General features: G+C 41.9%; 3 protein-coding genes across 3 annotated transcripts; 1 reads left to right on the top strand and 2 right to left on the bottom strand.

The window, feature by feature from the left end:
• Nucleotides 1-1129: 1129 nt before the first annotated feature.
• Nucleotides 1130-2128, bottom strand: LOC133000618 (neurogenic differentiation factor 4-like). The gene has a single exon (XM_061070565.1). The coding sequence runs from the start codon at nucleotides 2126-2128 to the stop codon at nucleotides 1130-1132; it is 999 nt and encodes a 332-aa protein (XP_060926548.1).
• A 6859-nt stretch (nucleotides 2129-8987) lies between these two features.
• Nucleotides 8988-17836, bottom strand: endou (endonuclease, polyU-specific). The gene is made up of 12 exons (XM_061069940.1): nucleotides 17807-17836; nucleotides 17570-17597; nucleotides 17320-17360; nucleotides 13086-13159; nucleotides 12839-12961; nucleotides 12592-12714; nucleotides 11186-11357; nucleotides 10871-11073; nucleotides 9812-9925; nucleotides 9623-9729; nucleotides 9393-9535; nucleotides 8988-9306 (listed from the first exon to the last, which is right to left on the bottom strand). Exons 4-12 carry the CDS (start codon nucleotides 13141-13143, stop codon nucleotides 9192-9194), a joined length of 1158 nt encoding a protein of 385 aa, XP_060925923.1. The 5' UTR covers nucleotides 13144-13159; nucleotides 17320-17360; nucleotides 17570-17597; nucleotides 17807-17836; the 3' UTR covers nucleotides 8988-9191.
• Nucleotides 14404-18880, top strand: tsfm (Ts translation elongation factor, mitochondrial). The gene is made up of 6 exons (XM_061069941.1): nucleotides 14404-14498; nucleotides 14800-14952; nucleotides 16480-16608; nucleotides 16707-16829; nucleotides 17355-17436; nucleotides 18324-18880. The coding sequence occupies exons 1-6, from the start codon at nucleotides 14448-14450 to the stop codon at nucleotides 18716-18718; spliced, it is 933 nt and encodes a 310-aa protein (XP_060925924.1). The 5' UTR covers nucleotides 14404-14447; the 3' UTR covers nucleotides 18719-18880.
• Nucleotides 18881-23556: the final 4676 nt, after the last annotated feature.

Below are 23556 nucleotides of genomic sequence, written 5' to 3' on the forward strand. Positions count from 1 at the left end.
AAAATGTTTCCCCATTACTTTTTAATCATTAGATTCTCTTCTGCTTCTCAATCAAATAAAGGGGGAAGTCTGGCATCTCCTATGCAATTTAATTTAGTTGTAATATATTTGCATGTGCCTGATTTGTCTTTGCATGTGTTTGAAAGGTTATGCACATAAATGTACAGACAAGTTTATTACATGTGTGACAATTAAACTGTGGTCTGAGTGGAGGCCAGATCAGGATTAATGTACTACCCCCAGTGTCTGTAAGGAAGGAAGTCTGTCTGACCGAGCGGCCATGTTAATCATAAATCTTTATCTTACAATCCTGCCTCGCACATCCGCTCTTTCATTAAAAGACGGGCGAAGGATTAGTGCAGTTAAACCCCTGAGATCTGTGGAGAGAATTGAGGAAGAATGAAGCGAGTAAACAGGATCCCTCAGTGTTGATGGTTGATAAAACTCTATCTATCTCTCCATCTTTTTATCTAGAAAAATAATTCATGGACTTATTGAACTTTTAATATTTTAATCAACATCAACTTTTCCAAAAGAAACATAATGAAAAAAAGACAAAGACATGGTATCCAATACAAAATCTATTGGAAATTCGATCCTGAGAATGCTAGGGCATCTACCTGTAGAGTGCAAAATAAAAAATACCTAACAAAGAAGAGTGGACACAAACGAAAGATAATGCAAGAGACACATTTTCAGTCTAAGAAACAAAGAAAAAAGAAGCTCTGACCACAAACATATACAAAAGGAAAACCAGACAAATGAGAACAAAATTCCATATACACATTATTAAATTAGAGAATAAATAAAAAATACTTTAATTTATGTAGAATATCTGATGGTACCAAAGCTACAGAAGAAGTGCTGATATTACAGTAACAGAACATCTGATCAAAATGGCCGAAGCAAGATTTCCTGTTTGGACTTGTGGAGTCTTTTTTCTTTTGGTCATCAGTTTTTAAAAACCATTATTGGTTTGGATCAGGTTCAGCAGAACAAGTTCTCCACACATTTGAAACCAACAGGCAGACAAGATGGATCCCTCTGTGGTAACGTCCAAGAGACGTCAGTGTTCAGACTGGACTCGATCAGTCAGGGTGTACCGAGGTGTTGACTCTGCTGACCCTCCTCAGTCTCTGTAGATGGAGGTCATATGTCGGGGGGGCATGTGCGGTGGATGGTAGGCGTCATATGCCCCTTCTAAGTGTACGTCATAGCTGCTCTGAGGCTGATACAGGCCCTGGTCCAAGGGGGTCGGCGAGTAGTGGTGTGTGGGTGGGTAGTGAGGTGAAGGCTCCTGTTTGGGCACCAGGTTACTGCTGATGCTCAGAGGGGGGGTAGGAGGGCCGTCATAGGGAGGGGTCCCCACGCCACCGCCGTTATACTCGTGTGGCGAGTGATTCTCGTACGCTCCCCCTTTAATCGCCCTCAGGTGAAGCAGGTGAGCAGAGTCAAAAGTGCCATACGGCGGACTGGGCAGACCCGGAGAGGAGTAGCTCCCCACGCCTCCCAGAGGAGCAGGTGGTGCCCGGACACCATGTCTGTCCTCAGGCCTCATCCCGCCGCCAGAGCCAGGTCCCAGCTGCAAGCAGCCCGCTACCAGGTTGGAGGTGGGCTGCGAGAGGCCCTTACACAGCGTCTCCATGAAAGCCCGGCTCTCCGTGGACACGCCCCCCTCCAGGGCCTCGGACAGAGCGCAGATGTAGTTGCGGGCGAGTCGTAAGGTCTCGATCTTGGACAGTTTCTGGGTTTTGGAGTGACAGGGCATGATGGTGCGCAGGCTCTCCAGAGCATCGTTCAGACCGTGCATGCGTGAGCGCTCCCTGGCGTTGGCCTTCACACGCCGGGCACGGAAACGCTCCACCCGAGCTTTGGTCATGCGCTTTTTCTTGGGGCCTCGTCGTTTGGACTTGTTTTCGTCCTCCTGGCCTTCCTCTTCGTCATCATCGTCTTCATCCACATCTTCGCTGCCCATCTCCCTGTCCTGTTGGTTTGTTTCACACTCTCTGTAGTGATGTGAGGAGACTGACGCGTCTCCGTCAGGGGAGCTCATGTCTTCATCCGTCCACTGCAGAGGGCTGACGGCCTCCTCTCCCTCACCTTGTCTCATATACGGTTTAATCATCATAGTAATCTATAAAATAAAAGAGAAAACATTACAGATTAATACTTAAGAAAATCTAGAGACATAAAATCAATTTGAGGTTTCTATCAGCACTGTAAACCCTTTGTGTTTTTGTGTTCTCTGTACTTACTTAATCTGTGGATTAAGTTTCTGGGGACAGTATGAAAAATGCATTTCCCACTATAAATGTATTTAGTTGTATGGTGTTACAGGATATCTGCCGTGCAGAGTGGTACAATGTAAATTTAGTATTGTATTATTATACTTCTATATTAAACCATAAGATTTATGCAGATTTTTGCAACTTTCCAACAGCGGGGCTCACATACGCAAAATTCAATCAGATTCTTCTTCTCTACTGTATAAATAACCTACTTTTTATCAAAGGAAACTTTTTTGCCTTGTTACATTATCTGACAGGTACTAGTTACCTTCCTCGTTTAGATTTCACTTACAAGCACAGAGCATGTTTTATGATGATGATGAAATATGATATATTTAAAAACTTTGATTTCAACCTGTCCTAAAGTTTTGTTTTTTATCTAGTGTGATGATACAATTATGAGGTCAAATATCACAATGGAAATTTACACCAAGCTGAAGCTCCAGTTGTGTTCAGTTAAGGATAAATCAAACAACAATAAATATTCTTCAGTTGTTTAATGTGAAGGGTTTTTACATATAATTAATTTATAAGAGTCAGGGGTGTCCTTAAGTCCTTAACTCCTTAACTTTAGAGTCTGTGGGTTTATTAAAGTGCAGAAGGTTTTCTCTCTGTAACTGAAAACTAACTCTAGTTGAGTATTTTATAGAATAAAGTATTTTAAGACCCAATGTGTTTAAATTTGAGTATAATATTTTGAGACCAATAGAAAAGGACATGATTGAGTATTTCTCTGTGGGCCGTGTGGATAAGACAAGGAGTTGGACCTATACGTGATACAGGAAAGTTACAGAAAATATGATATAAGTGTTAAACTTAATAATAATATGTTATATAGAGTCTGACTTGATAGAGTCCAATTTGATTCTCTGTTTCAGCACCGGACAGTTCCCACCTCAGCAATAGCCACTTCTGATTGGTCGAAGCCTTTCACCCTTTTATCTATTTGTTTTTAGTGTTTTTCTTTATGTATGGTTATTATCTGCTGTCCCTTCTCCTCCCCCCACCCCCAGCCTCTCTCTGGGGGTAATCCCGGTCACCTTGTGGAATGGTAATGCCCCTGCGGGATAAAGTCACTGACAGGACTCCAATCTGGGCCATCGCAGGATTTGCTACGCGGATGAAGCGGCGACCATGGGATTAAATGAAAGATCGACATCCCCCAGATCAGTGACACAGGACTCAGATTGAATTGAAATAGACTTTTCCCAAAGAGCCTGAAAAAAATGACGTCTCGCCACAGATTGCGTGCGTGAGCAGCTATTTGCTAAATGGCGTCTGAAGTATATTAAGATAATCCTTTTATGCATTTTTCTTTTTTCATGAGATCAATTCATTTATGGCCTGTTGACTTTAGGAAACCAACGCTGTAAGGCTTTTTCAAAAGTAAAGAATAATGTAGAAACTAATAAAGCTGAAATATTAAAGACATGTATTCCTATAAGTTCCATCCTCTCTTTCATATAAATTAATAAATGAATAAAAGGTCCACTTTACCTGAGCTGATGAGTTCCAGAACTTATTAAAGAAGTTGTTTCTCTGTGTCCATGAAGTGGCGCCGCACTTTGCTGCTGTCACTGTGTCAGTGCGGGTCACTCTGCGGGAGGATTTAACCTCTGCGTTCAATAAGCTCCTCCCCCCTCAGCTGCGAGGATGACGCACCTGAGCTCGCGCGCGTGGCCGGCCCGTGGCGCTCCAGGCTCCGCTGTGCGCCGCCCGTATGTGTGTGTGTGTGTGTGTGTGTGTGTGTGTGTGTGTGTGTGTGTGTGTGTGTGTGTGTGTGTGTGTGTTCCATGTATTACTCATGTTGTGGGGACCTGAATCGGTTTAAACGCAATTGGGACATGTCTTCCTTGTTTCTTGATGCAAATCATAAAATGTTAACTTGAAAACATGTCTAAACGAATTTAAAGTAAAGAATAGGGGTTGAGCAAGGTTTAGGCAAGGTTTAAATTAAGGATTAAGTTAAGGATTAAGTTAAGAGTAGATTAAGGTTAGTTTTTCTTAACGTTAGGTTTAGGTTAAGGTTAGGTTCAGATTAAGGTTTAGCCAAGTAGTAATTATGGTTAAGGTGTGTTTGAGTTTGTTTGTGCGTGTGTGTGTGTGTCTGTGTTTGTGTGTGTGTGTGTGTGTGTGTGTGTGTGTGTGTGTGTGTGTGTGTGTGTGTGTGTGTATGTGTGTGTGTGTGTGTGTGTGCGAGCGTGCTGGGTCTTTGTTACTTTGCGGGGGGGGCCGCCAAATCCGCAGTACGTTTGCATGGAGCAGAGGCGAGACGCGCTCAGGCGGCTGAGCCTAACTGTATGTGACAGCTTGAAGTTGCGTGTGAGCAGGTGTTTGCTCTATCCCCTCTTCCAGCCACCCATCCCTCTGCACCGCCAGATACAAAGGCTGCTGAGCAAGTTCATGTCACCCAGGAGGAAGCACTGACCCCACGGTAGAGTTTGGTCACAGGAGGTGTGCAGAGACATGGGTAATATGACTTTGGGACTCATTCACCCCCCTCCTCTCTGGAGCTTAAAGCCTCATGCCCCTTTTAAATGTTGGCCAAGGAGACACATTGAATTCATGTGTTCACTTGTCTTTCAGTTTTAAAAGTTGTAAAATGTATTGCGTATTTCAGATGATAACTTGGTTCAAGCAAGTACTTAAGCTGGAAAGTCCACACAAATCTCACTGGTTGTCAATGATGATTTAGTGTTTTCACAAAAACAACACTGGAATGTCACTGAAAGTGTTTGTTGGACCTTAGGAATAGAAATAGGCCACAAGAAGTGACTCCATACACGTTTTGATTACCCAGTGAATCTCAAACCAATGGATTTATTTATGTATTTACTTATTATAAGTTAAGCATTATAAGAAATTTCTTCCTAAAGTAATGCTGTGATATTCAAATCATATTTCCCTTGTTATATATATGTATATATGTATATATATATATCTAGGTACAGACCTTTAAATGTTAAGTATATTTCGAGTTGCCTATTTTTAGTATTTTAAGTTTGTTCAGTATTTGAAATTGCACAACTTTCAGGCCCGATAGTTCAGAGACACCATGATGTGAGAGGTTTGTGCTTGTTATGTCACGAATTTTAAAGCTGCAGGTTGTTATGAAATGTGTGTGGGGGGGGAAATGACAGGAACTCTTTACCAATTTTATCACGACAGTAACAGTAACACAAAAATAAATGATCTGCATTGATATAAATAAATTACTATGCAAAACGTGATATTGACAATGATTATTTTTGTTCATTTTAGGACCATGCACTATCTAAAATACTTGGTATTTACACTTGAGCTCTAACAGAGAGGCTTAAGGTAAATTACAAGGTTATCTGCCTGTGCTCCCATATGTGTGTCTCATTCCCAGTTCATTCCCAGGCCGCCCACCTTTCCCGCTGCTCCCCCGCCCCCTGGGTCACTGCCATTCCTATTCCACACCTGCAGCCTGAAATGGGAATACAGAGCCTGGCCTCTTCCATCCCCAGAGTGGATCTAGCAGGGGAATATAATTGCTGAGGCCTTGGGTCCCCATTGCATATATACGCACACACAACAAAGTTTGTGATACTCAAGTACAATATAATCTGCTCTTTATATTGTTTTGGATGTACGAGTTGGATCGGAATCGGATAAATAACAACAAAAAATTGTTCCTTTTTGCCCCTTCATTGTTCTTACTTCCAGTTTGACCCACTTACTGCATGTCGTCCATTCTTCATGTTCTACAAGTGGTGCTGAGCAGAAGTGTACGTGTGTCATAATGTCCCCAGGTCCCTCAGTGAAGGCCACACATGATGAGTCCGTCCTGCAGATGGTCTTCTTTTTAACACGTCTCCTATTTTCACGGTCCGAGGCTCAGATGCTCATCTATTCTCCACTGGCTGCTCGGCTCACTCAGCATGGTCGCGCTGCTCAGAGGAGCAACAGTCCCTCCCTCGCCCTATCTAGGTATGCTTGGGAGGTGGGGATGTAGTTTATAAAAAAAAAAGAAAAACGAAGGACAGATAAAACTTCACTCCAGTTCACACACAAACATGACCTTCCTCTGAATCCCCAGTGTTTCCGTGTGTGGTAGTGGGGAAAAGATGGCTTTTTCCATCTGTCATGCTGGAAGTCCTCAGAGACATGCCAACACTGGAGCATGAGGGGCATGTTTGTCAGTGTATTTGTGTGTGGGTGTGTGTTCACGTGTGGGGATGAGGATAGATAACATTTACTTCCTCCAATATCAGGAGCCTTGGTTATACTGTGACTGCTGCAATAGTCCAACAAGGTCACTCCAACAGACCAAGCCTGCACATGTCTGGATCCACTTGAAACTTTATTCTATTGTAACACCGGTGACAAAGCCGTCAGCAAATTGTTTGGAAAGCCAACAAAAACCTCCAGAGAATGAACGTTGCTCTGTGTTTCATGGTCTCCCATCAACTTTACAAATGGCCGGCACCTATAAGCCAAACTTGAACCTCCCTCCAGCCCAGCACCGACCCTGGGGAGACAGGGTTGATGTTGACCATGTGTCCTCCTGCTAACCATCTCATTGATGGACCTCACTAGTGGGTAAAATAGATACCCCCCACTCCGCCTGAACCCCTAAACCCCCTTAACCCTGCCCTAAACCCTCTGCTGGCCCCCTGTTGTGCGTGCTCATTGGCTGACCGCCTTCAGGCGTCCCTTTTCCACGGGTCCATTGTCTGGCCCCATAAGCAGCTTTGTTTCTGCATGTGCAGCTGGGCTAGCCCGCGCAGCCATTAGCCGCAACACGCCAAAGGGAGAGCGGGATAATATAATTACAAAACAAAAGTCAGGTGGCTCAGGGGATCTGCCGGGAGAAGCCCATTTGGGGGAGATGCGAGGACATGCTGGCGGGTGGCCAGCTATAATTCGATTATGAAGTTGTGTGAGTGACAAAAGAAACAATTGGATCTTTTTTTCTTTTATTTGCCCCACTGTGATTTAATTTGATTCCATTGGGGCTTTAAAAACGAGGGCAGAGTGAAAAGAGAGAAGATTTACTCTTCTAATTTCTGGAGTCACCAGCTCAGAAATTGTACGCTTGTCGAACAAAAACTGCCAGAGAAATTCCTCCCTGGGCTAACTTTATTGTCATGTTGCCGTAACACTCGAGGCTGCATGTGAGGCCGGATTCAGATGAATTGCTGAAGGCGCCGGAGTTCTCCTGCAAACCGACTGGTCTTGTGCTCTCGTTTTGCATGAATGAACACAGATCGGTGGACAATGGGATCAGTGGCAGATCCATCTCCTGTAATACTTTCTTTAAACAGGGCTGCGAGTGTGTCCCCCTGTTCTGTCGGCAGACTAGAATTTATCCTGTTAGTCACCCTGGATGAATGAAAGGGTAAAATCAACCCCCATCCCAGCTGGACACACACGCACACACACACGCTGGGGAGTTAGACACACAGCTTTATGGACAGCTGATAAGAGCAGGTTTAGCTGGTGGCTACTGTTCAGAGCAGGTCAAGCAGAACAGGATCTGTTTATGTCTTTTTGTTTCTATGGTTCATACCACATACGACTGATTTTTTTGTGTGGTGTTTTGTTTTGTTTTGCTGTTAAGTAAGACAATAAGCGATTGTGTCAAATGCACACATGCTCTTACCACTGAAGGGTTGGTGTCAGTATTGTGCTCAGAGCGTGTAAACGCCCATCTTTTGCCCCATTAGGCAGCGTTCGATCGTGCCCCTGGGAGAGCACAACATTCTCATGCTCTGTAAGACTGCTCAGAAATGTCCTGTTTACTGTTTTATTTATGCAATAGTCAAGGCAGGTGTCAAAAGAAATATTTGAGGATATACAGAATATACATATTACTTTCTACCAGTGCAAAAGTCTGTTCTAAACCTCTTTGTTTGGAATGTTCTGTTCTCTTGTCCTGTGATGATCGTCTGTAGCTACTTCAGAATTCTTTCTTGTCATAAGTGAGTCCTCCTTTCACAGTCTTACACTGTATAATTTTGTTATTGTTTGCGTGCAGGTAGTTTTGTACAGAGGATTTACGAACATGTTGCGAATCGATATGGTTTCGGTCAGTGAAGTTAGAAAAAACTCTGTGTTCAATCTACCTTGTTTATGTGCTAGGAAGATTTTATTATATCTTTTAATAAAATGAAATTGATTTGATTTATTGTCTATGGTTTATATATAACTTTGAAAGATTTATTCAGCTGGTTTTATTTTGTCATAAATAAAAATTTTCAGAGATTTGTTAAGCATTTTACTCAATCTTCAGACGCTTTTACTTTGAGGACAAATTTCCAAATTGCCAAAAGTTATTCTATGAATGTTGTTGCCATGACGGGGATAAGCACCTGTGCTTTGTGCCTGTGTCTCATACGGTGAAATAATGTTCAAACTATCAAATAACCTGCCGGAGACCCAGTTGCCGACCACGGCTGTGGTTTATCCAAGGATGTAAAAGAAGTAATTTACAACTGGCTTTGCAAACTAAGGCACACCGCCCAAATGACTGCTATAGAACGCTGGTCACCTGTTTTATAAAATTTTCATCAATATTGAGGAAAAATGGCACGTCCACCTCACACCAAATCTGACGCTGCACTTCCCAGGGCCACACAAAATACACATGCTAAGCGGGAAGCCAATAAGTTGAATGGTTCGTCAGATATGTGTGTACAGACAGATAGACAAACGTTTGTTGAATTATTAGGTATATAGCTTTATTACATCTTGTTGGGAATGAATACCAGCTTGTGTTATATATTCGTATCACCCCGTAGCTCTTAACTTTTCAAGTGAAATATGCTTCATACTTCACTGAGATACATGCTTCTGTTGGGAATACTGTTTCAAAGCGTTTATATAATGAGTCTAATGATTGACAGAAAGACTTTCATTGTTCATCAGATTGAAGCCTCAGGGGGATGAAGGAAAGGCAGAGGCGATGAACTTCTTCCCATTCCCATAGGTAGTTTTGTCCCAGGTGTAGGTTTGGATGATAAGTGGCTTTCCTCCCAGGCTCAGACGACACCTGAGGATGACAGACATTGATATAAATCAAATAACGAATCAGGAGCTGGAGCCTGAGGACGTTGGCGGACGCGTAGATGTACTCACTGTTTTCCGGGCCGTGTGATGTAGCAGAGGCTGTAAAGGGCAAAGTCAAATTCAGGGCTGCAGCCGATGACCGCAGATCCGACCTGCTTGAAGTAGCCATCCCACTTAAACTGCATCCCCAAGACATCAGGGTATGTCGTCCACTGAGAGCAGATGTAAAGAAAGTAAAGGGGATGCTCTACAGATCACAACGTAAACACCATATTCGGGTCTTTATTGTGGATGCTTACAGGCCCATTGAAGCTGTGGCTGTAGTAGTTCAGCTTCCCCCTTTTTTCAAGAAGATAAAACTGGATCCAGTTGTGGAAACCAGACACTTTTCCTCCCTTGACCTCTCCTGTCCCGCAGAAAGTATTTTTCAATGCACACATGAAAAAAAAACTTATGTTCAAGACATCTGTGGTGTTTCCAAGACAGACCTGCAAAGATGTGTTCAAAGCCACTGGAGTCCATCCTGCCGTTGTTGCGGGAGTACAGACCGAACCACATCATCTTCAGATCATGGAGGAACTCTTCCTCCGATGCATAGACACCTGGAAATGCAGAATGTTATTCTCGAGCCCTACGCCAGGCTTTGGGGACATAGCTCAGTAATACAAACAACATACTCTTATAACTTCAGATTTTGAGTGAGAATATTGTTCAGTACCGCAGTTGTCTGTAGCCTACATCCATGGGTTAGTTTCAAACCGTGGCCAGCATTTATTTAAATGTGGCAAACGATTAAACGATAAAAACACAAGGATTAAATAAAAAGTTAACTCACTGACTCACATCCCTCAAGTACAAAGGATAAAAACAGGTGTAACCAAACTGTTAATAACTTCTTGCACTATCCAGATCAGAGGGCGGATCCAGGAATTTAATTTACTTTTCTTTAGCATTGGGACATAGGAAGATTTTTATATATCTTCATTAATTTCCCAGATAAAATAATTCATGGATCTTTATTAAATCCAGAGGACTGTTATCTATGATTGTGTGCAATTTGGTGCTTCATTGAATTGAAGGGGACTGTTGCACACTTTTTTTTCGATTTAAAATGTTTTTGTGGAATTGCACCGCCTAACTTGCACTACTAAATAAACATTTGTTCTTCTTGGCTTTTTCCTCGAGTTGAAAATGTTTGTCTCAGCTGATTTTATTTTTTTATGTTATATCTTATTTTATTTGTATTACTTGTACTCTGATGTATTACGTGTCACTGTCTTGTTGTTGTACCTTATACTTGTGAAGCACTTTGGACAATCAAGTTGTTTTAAGTGTGTCCAAATAAATAAAATGGACATTGGCTCTTATATGTGCTATTCTAGTTTATCAGTAGAATGGGTGACGTGGGGTACTGGCCTGGGGGGTGCACTTGTCTCAGTTTTGTCTGAAGGTGGCCATATAGTGTTGGACTTCACAATACTCCAGCAATAACAACACCCTGCACCATATGAGCAGTGCTGAATCAGCATTATACATGGACCTATTACCCTTTGTGTAAAGGAAGGCAAACAGCTCCCTGCCCAGCTCGGTGTTGGACATGGCCTCCTTGATGAAAGTCTTCTGCTCAGCGAGCTGCTGCTGGCTGAAATTCTCGTCTGTTCCCGTCATCCTGAAGTAGTTGTCCAGGACAGCCACGAAAGCAGCATATGTGGGTCTGGAGAGGAGCGCCCCGTCCACGTAGCGGAACAAGCTGGAAATGCAAGCACAAACCCCAGATGACACAGATACGGAGCTAAATACATCTAGATCAAGAACAAGAGGACCAATGAGAGGATGCTGCGCTAATAAGATTGTCTGCTCACGGCCGAGAGGAGAGATCTTTCTGCGAGCTTGTCTGAGAGTTGGACACCAAAGCCTGAGGGTCAATGATCAGCTCTGAGGCTGTGGCCTTGTTTGAGTCCAGAGCATAAAGAACCTCAGAGATGGCCTTGATATCAGCATCGGTGATCACACCGCTGCCACCTCCTGCATCACCTGTGGAAAATAAAGATATAAATGGTTCAAAATGATGGAGATTTTTGCTTTTCTGTACCCAAAGTGGAATTAACAGTGGTGGAAGGTAACACTAAAACAGTAATATGGTAGTTATAATACACACTAAAAGGGGCCACTCCATATTGAGTACTTTTTAAACAATCCACTTAAATTAAGTCTTTTTTTGTTTTGAACACTCCAGCTTATCTACTGTGCATTATTACTATGTTGCTTACTGTAGAAAATTATCTGATTGCTTCTACAACTACTATTAAAACAGAGGGAACAGGTGAAGCTGAGGAACAAGAAATATGTCCAACATGTTATATAGCACGACAGTGGCACCTGCTGGTCATATAGTGAAAGAAGTTTTGACCAGTGGAGGCTGGTTGCATAATCACCAGTGGTGGGAGAAGGTAATAGGATCCTTGAGTTAATAACATTTTTCTGATACCACAATGAAAAATAGTCCACTTAAATTAAAAAGATAGATACTCAAGATAAATACGACGTGCTACGAGAAAAAAAACGTTCTGGTAATATTTGAGTTAATTCTTGTTCTTTTTTTGAATCATTTTTTTTGTAAAATACTGGTGAATTTTACCTCACTGAGCTTAAAACAATTGTTTACCTGATGAAACCATTTAAGAAGTTGAGAGGGAGAATATCCCTTTGCTGCTAACAAGTCATAGACATCTGAAATACGACAATTGACCCCTATTCTTGACCATTAGTTTGATCCCTAATATTCTTAGATATTTTAGAAATATATTTCATGTCTCTTATGTGAGAATATTTTTAAATAACTAGTAACTACAAATGTATGTGTTGTGGTGAACTCCATATATGTCCCTCTGAAATCTAGTGGTGTACAACTATATGGTAAGAAATTTAAATATTCAAGGAAATTACCAAAATTGTCAAGAATGTGGGTGTGCATATTTATCATGTATACTTGTAAATGCATTTTCTGCTGCAAACCAAGACAACACATATACATAGTCATTAATTAGAGTGTGACATGCCCAGATAAACTGAATGAACAAACAAACAAAACAAAGATTTAAGTTATTTTCACAAACAACAGACACTGGTCTAATTGTTAAACTGCTGACTGCTCACATTTCCACCATGTGAAAGTCACCAGGTGTCATATGAGGCACGGGGACAGTGATAGGATATAGTACTGCACGTGGGACGAGGTGGACAACAGGGGAAACGTGGTGGGTCTTACCTCCACAGAGGTCTGTGTAGTCGCTGCAGCAGTTGTTGTGCTGGTCGCACTTGGAGTTGCAGTGGCACTTGTTCTGAGAGTTGTAATTCTCGTTACATCTGCCTTTACAAGATGAGGCTTCACCTGGAGAGAAAAAAAGCAGACATGATGAGAGGCAAGATGCACAATGGTAAATCAAATGTTTTCTACAGGAGTCTAAAATTTGTAATGATTAATTGAAAAGCGGGAATTTGCTCCTGGCTCTCACCTTTGCATTGTTCTACGTAGTCTGAACAACAATCTCCGAAGCGCTCACAGGATGTGTTACACTGACAGGAGAACTTATTGTCGTTTCCATAACCACAGCGACTCTTACACGAGTCCAGGGAGTCTGGTAACAGCGAGGGAAGATTTGAATATGTTAGCAATGCAGTGATATCCTACATATGTTAAATAGTTATTGATAAACCTGTAATGTGGGTTATGGTGATAATAGAACAGAATAAATCTCTTACTGCCATAACCCTGACAGATCAGGGTCACACAAAGTGTGAGGAGAGCGATGACCTTCATCCTGACTCAGCAGCTCCTGAAAACAAAGCAGACTGATGGTCAACGTGTGTTCTCCCTTTTATAGCAACTTTCAACTGACCAATACAAACACATGACTCTGAAACCCAGCCCACAGGTCTGAGTAGCTTCAGCGTTACAAAATACAAAATACACTCTATAAGGGGAGACATAAGCTGCTGTTTATTTATTTATGGATCCATGAAACAAACCCAAACAAGGTGGAAACTTGTTTTTAAAAAAGTGTCTTCACTGGGAAACTGTACAGCTGCTCTGAAGCAACAGATGGTGATTAAACATATTGATAAAAGATCAAAGAGTGTGAGCTGTGACCATAACAATGATTTTTTTTATAGATTTATGTTCATAAATAAATATGTATCCATTGAAATCAAAGTACATTTTTATTTTAACAGTATATTGCGTTCTGTGGTAAAGCAATGACATCCAACATAGAATGAAAGTTTTTAAAAGTAAAATAATAGTCTCTCTGCTCCCATTGCCAGATGTTGTATTTCACAGGGTTTGTACAAGGTAGCTCAGATAACCCAGAATAGCTGACCTAATGTCCCAGCATATTGAGATCACATGTTTCTCGTAGAACGACAAATTCCACTCGGCAAGATGCAAAGAGACAATATGTTCAGAGGACTTAAGACGTAAGAAAAAAGTACTATGTTGAAATTATCTGTGCTTTTCTCTCTAACCCACAACAGAAAACTACACATTTTTCTTGGAATTAGCCGACAGTGCAGTTTGTCAGAGTTGTGGTGTTTGTCTATCTCAAAATTGCACATACACTTTGTACCAAGTAAGAAAAGATGGAGAAAGTAAATTCACATTTTTTTAATACATTTTAACTGATCATATGTATCGTTTCAGGTTAAACCACCAGGTCACTGTTAAAAGATACTGTTAATTGAAATTTGAACACTAGTAACAAATGCAAGAATCAAAGGTTGTTCTCACATAGAATGATTCACAATCATTTATCATAGACTGACTTGCAACACTTTGACGTGAATTTTTTTATTTGAAAGAAAGAATACAAGTACCAAGAAGGCCTCTACCATAATGTTAATATTCATTATTATTTTTTTATTTTTTATTTAAATTTTTATTCATATTTAATTTGTAGGACAAGACAGTTGCTGGAGAGTTGTACTCCCTCCAGTGCTGTGGGGGGCGCTAAGCAGTGATAACAAACCCCCGCACGTCGTCTTGTGTGTCCCTTCCCGGCTTCCTGACACAGCGTGGATTTCAATGACACTGATCTTGCATGAGCCCGTTCACTTCCACAGGGTGTGATGATGTCGTTAACCTTTCTATTCAGAACAGCAGCTCGGGATGTCACAAAGGTGAGCAGGTTCAAACTGTGTCCTAGTGTTTGTCTCGTACCTCCAATTTGATCTGACAGTAGCTGCTCTGCTTGTGAGCTGCTGTACTTCAGGATTTACCAGTCAACGTCACTGGGACACTTTCAATGAGGTGTCCTGCTAATTCATTCATTTGATGTGATGTTAATGTAGCTGGAGATCTCTGCGATATTTGTCTTCAAGTGTTAATAGTTGTGCAGGAGGTGTGGTTCATCTCAGGGTCTTCTGCACACAGGGACCCTCTGACCCTGTGACACTGTGGCTAACATATTGTTTTCCTCAGGTCAGCCTGGGCCAACATGTCCAGTCCCTACACAGCAGCTGTCAGCTCCTGGCTGTGGACAAAGCCCTCCTGATGAAACTGAGGAAAAACACCGGCTACACTTTCACTAACTGCAAGAAAGCACTGGAGAAGTTTGATAATGACACAACACAGGTAACGCCTCTCCTCTTAATCAGCCTCCGCTCTTCCAAATCAGGTGTCTGACAATAAGACAATGTAACTGCAGAGCTGCCAACTTTTCAAAAAACCTTGGGAGTGAGATTTTGTCGGGGGTGACCAACATTTTGCCGCGCACGCAGCCACACACGTTGGTGGCTCAATTATCAGGGTATGGGAATTCATTTGGCGTTGTACCCAATTTTGTACCCTGCATTCTGCTGGTTTGTGGGGCACAGAGTCGTTGATAGGGGCGGCCGACTGGAGAGGGACAACATTGGTTACATTCTGTGAAGCAAAGACAAAGCTGAAGGTCCACCCCCAGGAAATTTTGGTTTAAGTCGATGTTATTTCCTGCATTCTAGTGGATTTTTGGGTGGTATGCTAAAGATGTGCAATACTTGAACTTATTCTGATTCATGTTCATCTGATCATGACTTGTAGGGCCTTCTAGACTTGAGCTGAACATTCAACCAGAAAACTATTGTTGTGCCTCAATGACTGTCTATGTACCACAATATAGCCTTATTAATAGACCTGTGTTTAAGATTTGACCAAGGTAGGTTGATTGACATTTTGATTACAATGGTATTCACCTATTCTTAACTGAAACCTAACCTATATTGTTAATAATTGTATTCTTAAGAGCAGTTAATGATTTCAAATAAACAATGCTAACAACGATATTGATGACATATTTTATATGATATAAATTATCAAATATGCATCCCATACTTTTTATTCCCCTTCTATTGTCCTGGAGTTTTAGTTGACCAATTTGACCAAACACTTTATTAAATGTCCCCCTCTGCCCATCCCCTGCAGCCACACGACACAAGCAGTCATACAGATAAAACAAGAGGGGAGGGGCACTACGTATCCTCCACATAGGCTTGAGTGGAGAATACTTAATTTACCCTCGACACCCGTCATTGAACGGAGCAAACAGCGGAGACGTTCTTGAGGATGGATGACATTAAATTAATAATTGAAGTGGAGAAGTAAAGAGAGCTGTATGATCCTCAGCACATATGAGACAAAAAGACACATGTTGGGACGCTGTTGCAGTTAATGTTGGAGCAACAAGTAAGTATATGCTTGAAAAAAATGATGAAATGCCGTTTTTACTGCAGGCTGATAACAGCAAAAGTATGTGATATTATTAGTGCGGCGCATCAGCGTCCGGTGTGAACAGCCAAGCGCCGGCGCGTAAGGGATTAGCGCTTCGGCGTGGCTTCGGGTTGCTTGGGCGTCTGGTGTGAACCCGGCGTAACTCTTCTTCTGTCGCTGACTTCGGGACTCTTCTACTCTTTGGGGGAAATTGTCTATGCAGCGTAAAGGGCACTCCTTAACGGCATCTACCATGGCCCAAAATTGTTTTTTTTGGGGGCGTGAGAAATTGGGTGTATGGCGTGAGTGCGTGTGAAAACATGCAAAAGCGTGACAGTTGGCAGCTCTGTAACTGTGGCTGGAGAGGTGGAAACCAGCTTTCCTGAGTGTGTGACTCATTTCTCTGACTTTCAGGCAGAGACCTGGCTCCACGAGCAGGCTCAGAAGGAGGGCTGGAGCAAAGCCAACAAACTGGAGGGCCGCAAAGCCAAAGAGGGTCTGATCGGTCTGTTTATAAGAGATAGAGCTGCAGTTATGGTGGAGGTAAGGAGTCCGTTACTGACATCGTCATTTCAGCTGATCGGGGATGACTTTGGCAGACTGTGATTTCTCTTGTTTTTCTTCTTGTGTTTCTCACGCAGGTGAACTGCGAGACAGACTTTGTTGCTCGCAATGAGAAGTTCCAGCAGCTGGTTAAAGATGTGGCATTTGCCACCTTGGCTCACCATCAGAGTAAAACCAAAAGCCAGACAGGATATATCAAGGTACGGTCACACAAAGTTCTTTAAAGGTTCAGTGTGTAGAATTTAGTGACATCTAGTGGTTAAAGCCATGTAGCAGTTGAACACCCCTCACCTCAGTCTCCCCCTCCAAACACAAAAGAGAACCTGGGGTCATCTTCAGTTTTATAAAAACTCAAAAGGTGTTTCGTTTGTCCAGTCCGTAGATAAGAAAATGTAAATATAAAGTATTTAAATACAAAGGGCTCATTCTAGGGTGAAGAAAACAACAATTTGCACAATTTAGATCACACTGGTTAAAAAATCCCTAGGATTATTTCATATTTCATTCATTCCAACAGATCCCGTTCACCTAAATCTTACACTCTGGTCCTATAACTCAGTTTAATTTAAAATACTTCATCATAAAGTGATAGGCTAATATCCTAGATATAAAAGAGTAGAGCTGATCACAAATGCAACAGATGTCAGTGTGATATCTATATCGAGTCGATTTCCAAAAAAGTAACTTTACCTGAGCTGTGAATGTTGATGTGCTTCTGTTTTCAGAGTGTCCTGCCAGGAGAAGAGTTGTGTAAACTCAGTGCGAATGAAGGAGCTTCACTTGCAGACCAGGTGGCTCTTACCATAGGTAAATAAGTTTTCTTCAAAGTGAAGCTTCTCAGTTCAACACTCTATTTGTTTTAAAACCTGAATCCCTCATGCTCCATCTACGCCGTTAAGAAACAATGAGACAAATCTCATCATTGGAAGTAGACACTCACCCACGATCAGGTCCTCTGAGAAGTCAGACTGGTTTGGGCAGAGGTAAATGGAGGAGGTCGGGGATGGGAGGAGTAATGGTGAGACACGCATAGAAGAAGAAGAAGAAAACATGAGTTAATCAATTGCTTTGCATTTTGTTTAATACTCTGTCGAGGGAATTTCACCCAGACATATAACAAATGCTGTAAGAACTCACTGAATCAAACACCACACATACACAAGTACTTCGTTTTTACCTGCAAGGGAAGTCCGTACCTCTGAGAAGGTCTCAGCCAACTTTAACGGTACTTCCCTAATACAGTGTATTTATTTACATAGCTCAGTATTACAACACATCATGCGTGGGCTTTTCTAATTTCTCGATAACTCCTTTGTCTTCAGGGTTTTACCTTATTTGGCATTACCACCTTCTGCACATAGCAAAAACAACGTCTATGGTTTCATAACCATATCAGACAGTTCCTCAAAAACAGCAGTGGTTAGTCAAGCTAACTCTGGCGTAAGAATGTCGCCACACAGCCCAGAAGCTTATTTTAGCATGTTCCAGACAATTATGCATAACAACTCCAACGCAGGGTTAAATTCAGTTCATGATAACTTATGTACAATTATTCCAACATACTATCTCCACCTTGGATTCAACAGACCTCTCCACATCAGTGGCAGCCAACTTGGTTGTTAATAAAAATGCATTCCATGTAATGTTATTGGGACATTCATGGTTAAAACACATTTCCCTTCCTTCCGTGTCAGGTCGCCTTGGTGAGAACATGTCAGTGAAGCGGGCGGTGACGGTTGGTGTCCCTGCTGAGTGGCACATAGGGTCCTATGTGCACGGCGGTGTGAGCAGCCAGACTGAGGTAGCCATGGGGAAGTATGGCGCCCTGATCGTATTCCAGGGTGGAAAGGAGGCAGAGCGTGAAACTTTAGGTCGGAAGCTGGGACAGCACATAGTGGGAGAGGCCCCTGTGTCCCTGGGCAACATGGACGACCTGTCCTGTGGGGAAAGCGAGACACGTCTACTGCCTCAGACCTTCCAGGGAGACCCTAGCCGGACAGTAGCACAGTTCCTCAGGGGTCAGGAGGCTCGGGTGTTAGACTTTGTCCGATTTCAGTGTGGAGAGGCAGCCAGTGAGAAAACAGAATGAGAGGAGGGGAATTATTTATCCAATGGGTTTTGTCCTGTGTCTTTATTTCATATGAAAAGTATCAATTTACCATGAAACATTCAGACGGTCACAGATGATGCATTTAAAAGAACAACAACCATTGTAACAAACAGTTCTTCAATAAAATGTTTCTAATGAAAATGGTTATTACTAATACATTCTTTTTAAATCAGTGAACTCTGCTTTAATTATTTTGTCCATATGAACTTCTAAATCAAATTAAACAAACATTACCACCTCACGATCAGCTGTTTAACAAATTAATGTATCTGGGTTTTCAATTCTAAAGTGTAGTTTATTTCTTATGCTCACATTAATATAATGAGGTAAAATGCAAAAAATTGGGAACGTTTTTGCAGATTTTATTGTAAACAAGGGTCAAATATTTTAATAGTAGTTCATACGGCTCATATTCATCTATCAAATACTAACAAACACGCTCTGTTTGGTGAATGTGCCGCGTTATTCACAACAGTTGTCTCTGTGACATTTATCTATGTGATAAGTGCCACAGGAACTTTCTCTCACCCCACACTGACCCAGTAAGAGAGGAGAGCTGCTAAACCCACACTCAATCCAAAATACATGATCACCAGTGTTGGGGAGTAACGGAATACATGTAACGGCGTTACGTATTTAGAATACAAATTATGAGTAACTGTATTCCGTTACAGTTACAAATTAAATAGATGGTATTCAGAATACAGTTACATTGTTGAAATCAGTGGATTACATGACGGTACTTCTCTGTTTCTCGTAAATCCACCGGCGGCAAAGCCCCCAGGAAGCAGCTGGAGACCAGGGCTGCCGTAAGAGCGCCCGGGCCCCCGGCGGCGTGAAGAAGCCTCACCGTTACAGGCCCGGGACCGAGGCTCTGAGAGAGTTCCGTCGCTACCAGAAATCTACGGAGCTGCTGATCCGCAAGCTGCCCTTCCAGCACCTGGTGAGAGAAGACCGACCTGCGCTTCCAGAGCTCCGCTGTCATGGCTCTGGAGGAGGCCAGCGAGGCAGCGCTAATAATATCACCCGTTGACCCAGTAGTATAAAAGCATATAGTCACTTGTTGCTCCAACATTAACTGCAACAGCGTCCCAATTTAATTTCATCCATCTTCAAGAACTTCTCCGCTGTTTGCTCCGTTCAATGTCGGGTGTCCCCCCCCCCCCCCCCTCTCTTTTTATCTTTATGACTGCTTGTGTGTCTGTATGGAGGGGGGCATTTAATAATGTGATCGGTCAAATTGGTACATTTAAAACTCCAGGACAACAGAAGGGGAATACAAACTATGGGATGCATGCTTTATCATTTATATCATATAAAATATGTCATCAATATCGTTTCAAATCATTTTTCAGTGTGTTTCCTGGATATGCTCGCGTCAAGCGCAAAAAAAAATAGACCCGACGCCGAAACGATCGCTGCACGGCGCTAGGTAGCCTTGGCGCAGGGGGGGGGTTCAGCCTCCGGTGGGACCGGCACAGAGGTGGGAGAGGATGGGAGCCGGACATCCAGCTGGCCCGCCGCATCAGCGGAGAGAGAGTTTCAACTGCTGCTGCTCCACTGACTATAACAACGCCGCAATCATACACTTAAAAAATGCAATACAAACCGGAAGTATTCCAAGTATTCAGAATACGTTACTCAGATTAGTTAATGTAATGGAATACGTTACAGATTACATTTTTGGGCATGTATTCTGTATTCTGTAACGGAATACGTTTTGAAAGTATCCTTCCCAACACTGATGATCACACACACTCATTCATGGATGCCTGCAAGAAAAACGGGTCCTTACAGATAATCACATTCAGGACCTGAAAGGGCAAAGAGGGTTTTTGACACAACCAAAAGCAAAGTGTGAGTAATAAGGGAGGGAAAGACTGGAGGGAAAGGAATATTTTCCCAACAAAATCTTCGCCCTAACACAGTGACAGACGGCTTGGCTGCACATTTGATGAAATCTGAGGCAGAATAATTAAGCTCGAGGTGACATTTCACACACTGTGTCCACTGTGTTTACATAATTTGGCAGATAACAGCATCTAGACTGATTTAAATGTACAGCATACAATGATTAGACTAAAGTGACATAAGAACATGAGATCTGTTACCCGACAAAGGATTAATTTCAAAAAGTATGAAAGATGCACATATGGGAACACTATAAAGGTCTGTTGATCATTAGGAAAAGTGTTTCTTTGAATGGCCTCTCAGTCTCCCATCCTGCAAACGAAACCCATTTATGAGCCTGACTGAGCATGCTGCAGACGCCCTTCAGCACATTATTAAAATATGTTCAGCTTCATGTGGTCCGCCCTTGTTTTCGGCCACTAATCAGGCCTGTTTGATCACGGCTGAGCTCTATTCATCATGAAGAGTGAAATGTTTCCTGTAAAAAAGCCTTTTTCATACACCAAGAACAATGTGTGTTTTATTTTAGAGACTCAATTTACGGATTCCGGAGACAAATATGTGTCAGACATATGTCAGATCTGACAACCTCCCCCTGAGGCTGAATTTAGAAACTGGAGCAGTCTTAATTTCAGTCTTAACTTCACTTTATTTATATACTCTTTATAGTTTCTTTCAGTGAAACAAAGGCATTTCAAATCATTCCATATCCCAGCAACCAAAAACAAGAATCATATAATAATTAAAAAAAAATCCGTCAGTCAGTTTTTATCTCCATCTTGTTGTGATGACACTCATCTCAATTTGAAGTTGATCCGATGAAAACCCTGGTACAAGTGTATCAAAGAAAAAATGTGGAATATGGCCAAAATGGCCACTAAATGCAAAATAGCAGGCTTCCTGTTGTGTTTTTCCAATTGCACCAAGAGACTTTTTTGTTTGTCTGGTCATGATACACCTGTATATCGATTTTTGTGAAGATAGGTCAATGGGAACACCTTCCGGGGGTCTCGGGCTGTCTCGGGGGGCACCGTTGAGCCATTTTGCGACGCCCATTGAAAATTCCTTCAGAATACGTAAATTTTCACCACTTTCTAACTTTCTGCAAATTTTGGTAAGAAGTTGAGCATGTTAAAGCCCTCAAAAAGCCAATTCATTTGCCTGAATAATAATAATAATAATAATAATAATAATAATAATAATAATAATAATAATCCTTACAATTTCAATAGGGTCTCACCAGACACCTTTGATGTCTGTGCTCGGGCCCTAATAACTAGGAAGACTGAAATCAAAGGATTCATGGTCCATGTATGTCCGCGTTACAGAACATCGTGTTTTAATGGCGTGTAATCAAACTTTGACACCACGCCACGGTCACACCGTGTGATTAAAAAAAAATCTGTCAGTCAGTTTTTATCTCCATCTTGTTGTGATGACACTCATCTCAATTTGAAGTTGATCCGATGAAAACCCTGGTACAAGTGTATCAAAGAAAAAATGTGGAATATGGCCAAAATGGCCACTAAATGCAAAATAGCAGGCTTCCTGTTGTGTTTTTCCAATTGCACCAAGAGACTTTTTTGTTTGTCTGGTCATGATACACCTGTATATCGATTTTTGTGAAGATAGGTCAATGGGAACACCTTCTGGGGGTCTCGGGGGGTCTCGGGGGGCACCGTTGAGCCATTTTGCGACGCCCATTGAAAATTCCTTCAGAATATGTAAATTTTCACCACTTTCTAACTTTCTGCAAATTTTGGTAAGAAGTTGAGCATGTTAAAGCCCTCAAAAAGCCATTTCATTTGCCTGAATAATAATAATAATAATAATGAACAACTTCAGGAACAACTTAACAAAAGCCTTGATAAGAAAAACAAAATGTCACTGGCTGTTTTGTCCTATTAGCACACATGTTTAACACATGAACGAAAACACTGGAATACATAGAAGAATACAGCAGCCCGCTGTGTTCGGCGGACTCGAACAAGGACAGACCTGCAGCCACTTGTCTGCTGGATTCAGTTTCTTACTTTCTTTTGTTTTGTCACTCAGGTGAAACTGTGAGACCGAAGTGTTTCCACACTTCAGCAAACGGGTAAACACCCCACGGAGTTCAAACAACAGCTCGGGCGGTTGTTTAGAAAGTTTGGATGGAAGTTTCCAGGCGCTAGCATCGTGTGAGGCTGCTGTTCGTCCCGGTTCTGGTCGGATCCACCCAGACTTCAGCTCCGTGTCTGTCACCGTCACTTCTCAGCACAGGAACTCACGCTGCCTTCACAGGCTCCCACCAGGCTCCGACAGATTAGATCTGAAAGTCAAATCGACCACCCCCATTCGTTTGGGCTACTCGATACGCGAATTTAGCTATCTGGTTGTCCAAAAGATACAACATTCGTTATGCTAAGTGTATATTGTTGTTACATTTATGAATGAAAAACCTACTGGTGGCTTATTGTCCACTTCCGGCTTTTTTCTTTTGACATTCTTGAAAAAGTAGAATATCCTACAGCACCCAAAGGCAGCATAACAAGATGCGGTTTAGTGTACTTCCTCATTCTGTCAAACCAACAGCAATGACTTCATTATAATATGATTGTGTGCGGTACATTTCACACAGTGACTAACAACAAACCTAGTTTCACAAGATTTCTATGTGGACTTAAAGAAAATGTCCAGACTTTACAGCCTGTAGACTAAAAAGGTAAAAACTGTCCAAAATTCACAATTAACTTTTCAACGAACAATAAGAAAGTGTTTATTTCTGACTAATATCTATGTCTGTTTATTGAACTGTTCTGTCACCTTCGCTCAATATTTTTGTTTTGAGCACATATCTGCAATGTTTGTTAATAAAGTCCTTCAAAAACATACACACAAACAAAAACAACCAAAACAAAACCACA

Source organism: Limanda limanda, chromosome 4, assembly GCF_963576545.1.
Source record: "Limanda limanda chromosome 4, fLimLim1.1, whole genome shotgun sequence".
Classification (NCBI taxonomy): Eukaryota; Metazoa; Chordata; class Actinopteri; order Pleuronectiformes; family Pleuronectidae; genus Limanda; species Limanda limanda.

Excerpts from the sequence above, each read along its gene's own strand:
- LOC133000618 (XM_061070565.1), bottom strand. The coding sequence starts at position 2,128 with ATGATGATTAAACCGTATATGAGACAAGGTGAGGGAGAGGAGGCCGTC.
- endou (XM_061069940.1), bottom strand. The coding sequence starts at position 13,143 with ATGAAGGTCATCGCTCTCCTCACACTTTGTGTGACCCTGATCTGTCAG. Across the intron at positions 9,926-10,870 it reads TGCCTTCCTTTACACAAAGG|GTGTCTATGCATCGGAGGAA; the intron begins GTAATAGGTCCA and ends CTGCATTTCCAG. Across the intron at positions 9,307-9,392 it reads ATCACACGGCCCGGAAAACA|GTGTCGTCTGAGCCTGGGAG; the intron begins GTGAGTACATCT and ends TGTCATCCTCAG.
- tsfm (XM_061069941.1), top strand. The coding sequence starts at position 14,448 with ATGATGTCGTTAACCTTTCTATTCAGAACAGCAGCTCGGGATGTCACA. Across the intron at positions 16,830-17,354 it reads GCCAGACAGGATATATCAAG|AGTGTCCTGCCAGGAGAAGA; the intron begins GTACGGTCACAC and ends TTCTGTTTTCAG. Across the intron at positions 17,437-18,323 it reads CCAGGTGGCTCTTACCATAG|GTCGCCTTGGTGAGAACATG; the intron begins GTAAATAAGTTT and ends CTTCCGTGTCAG.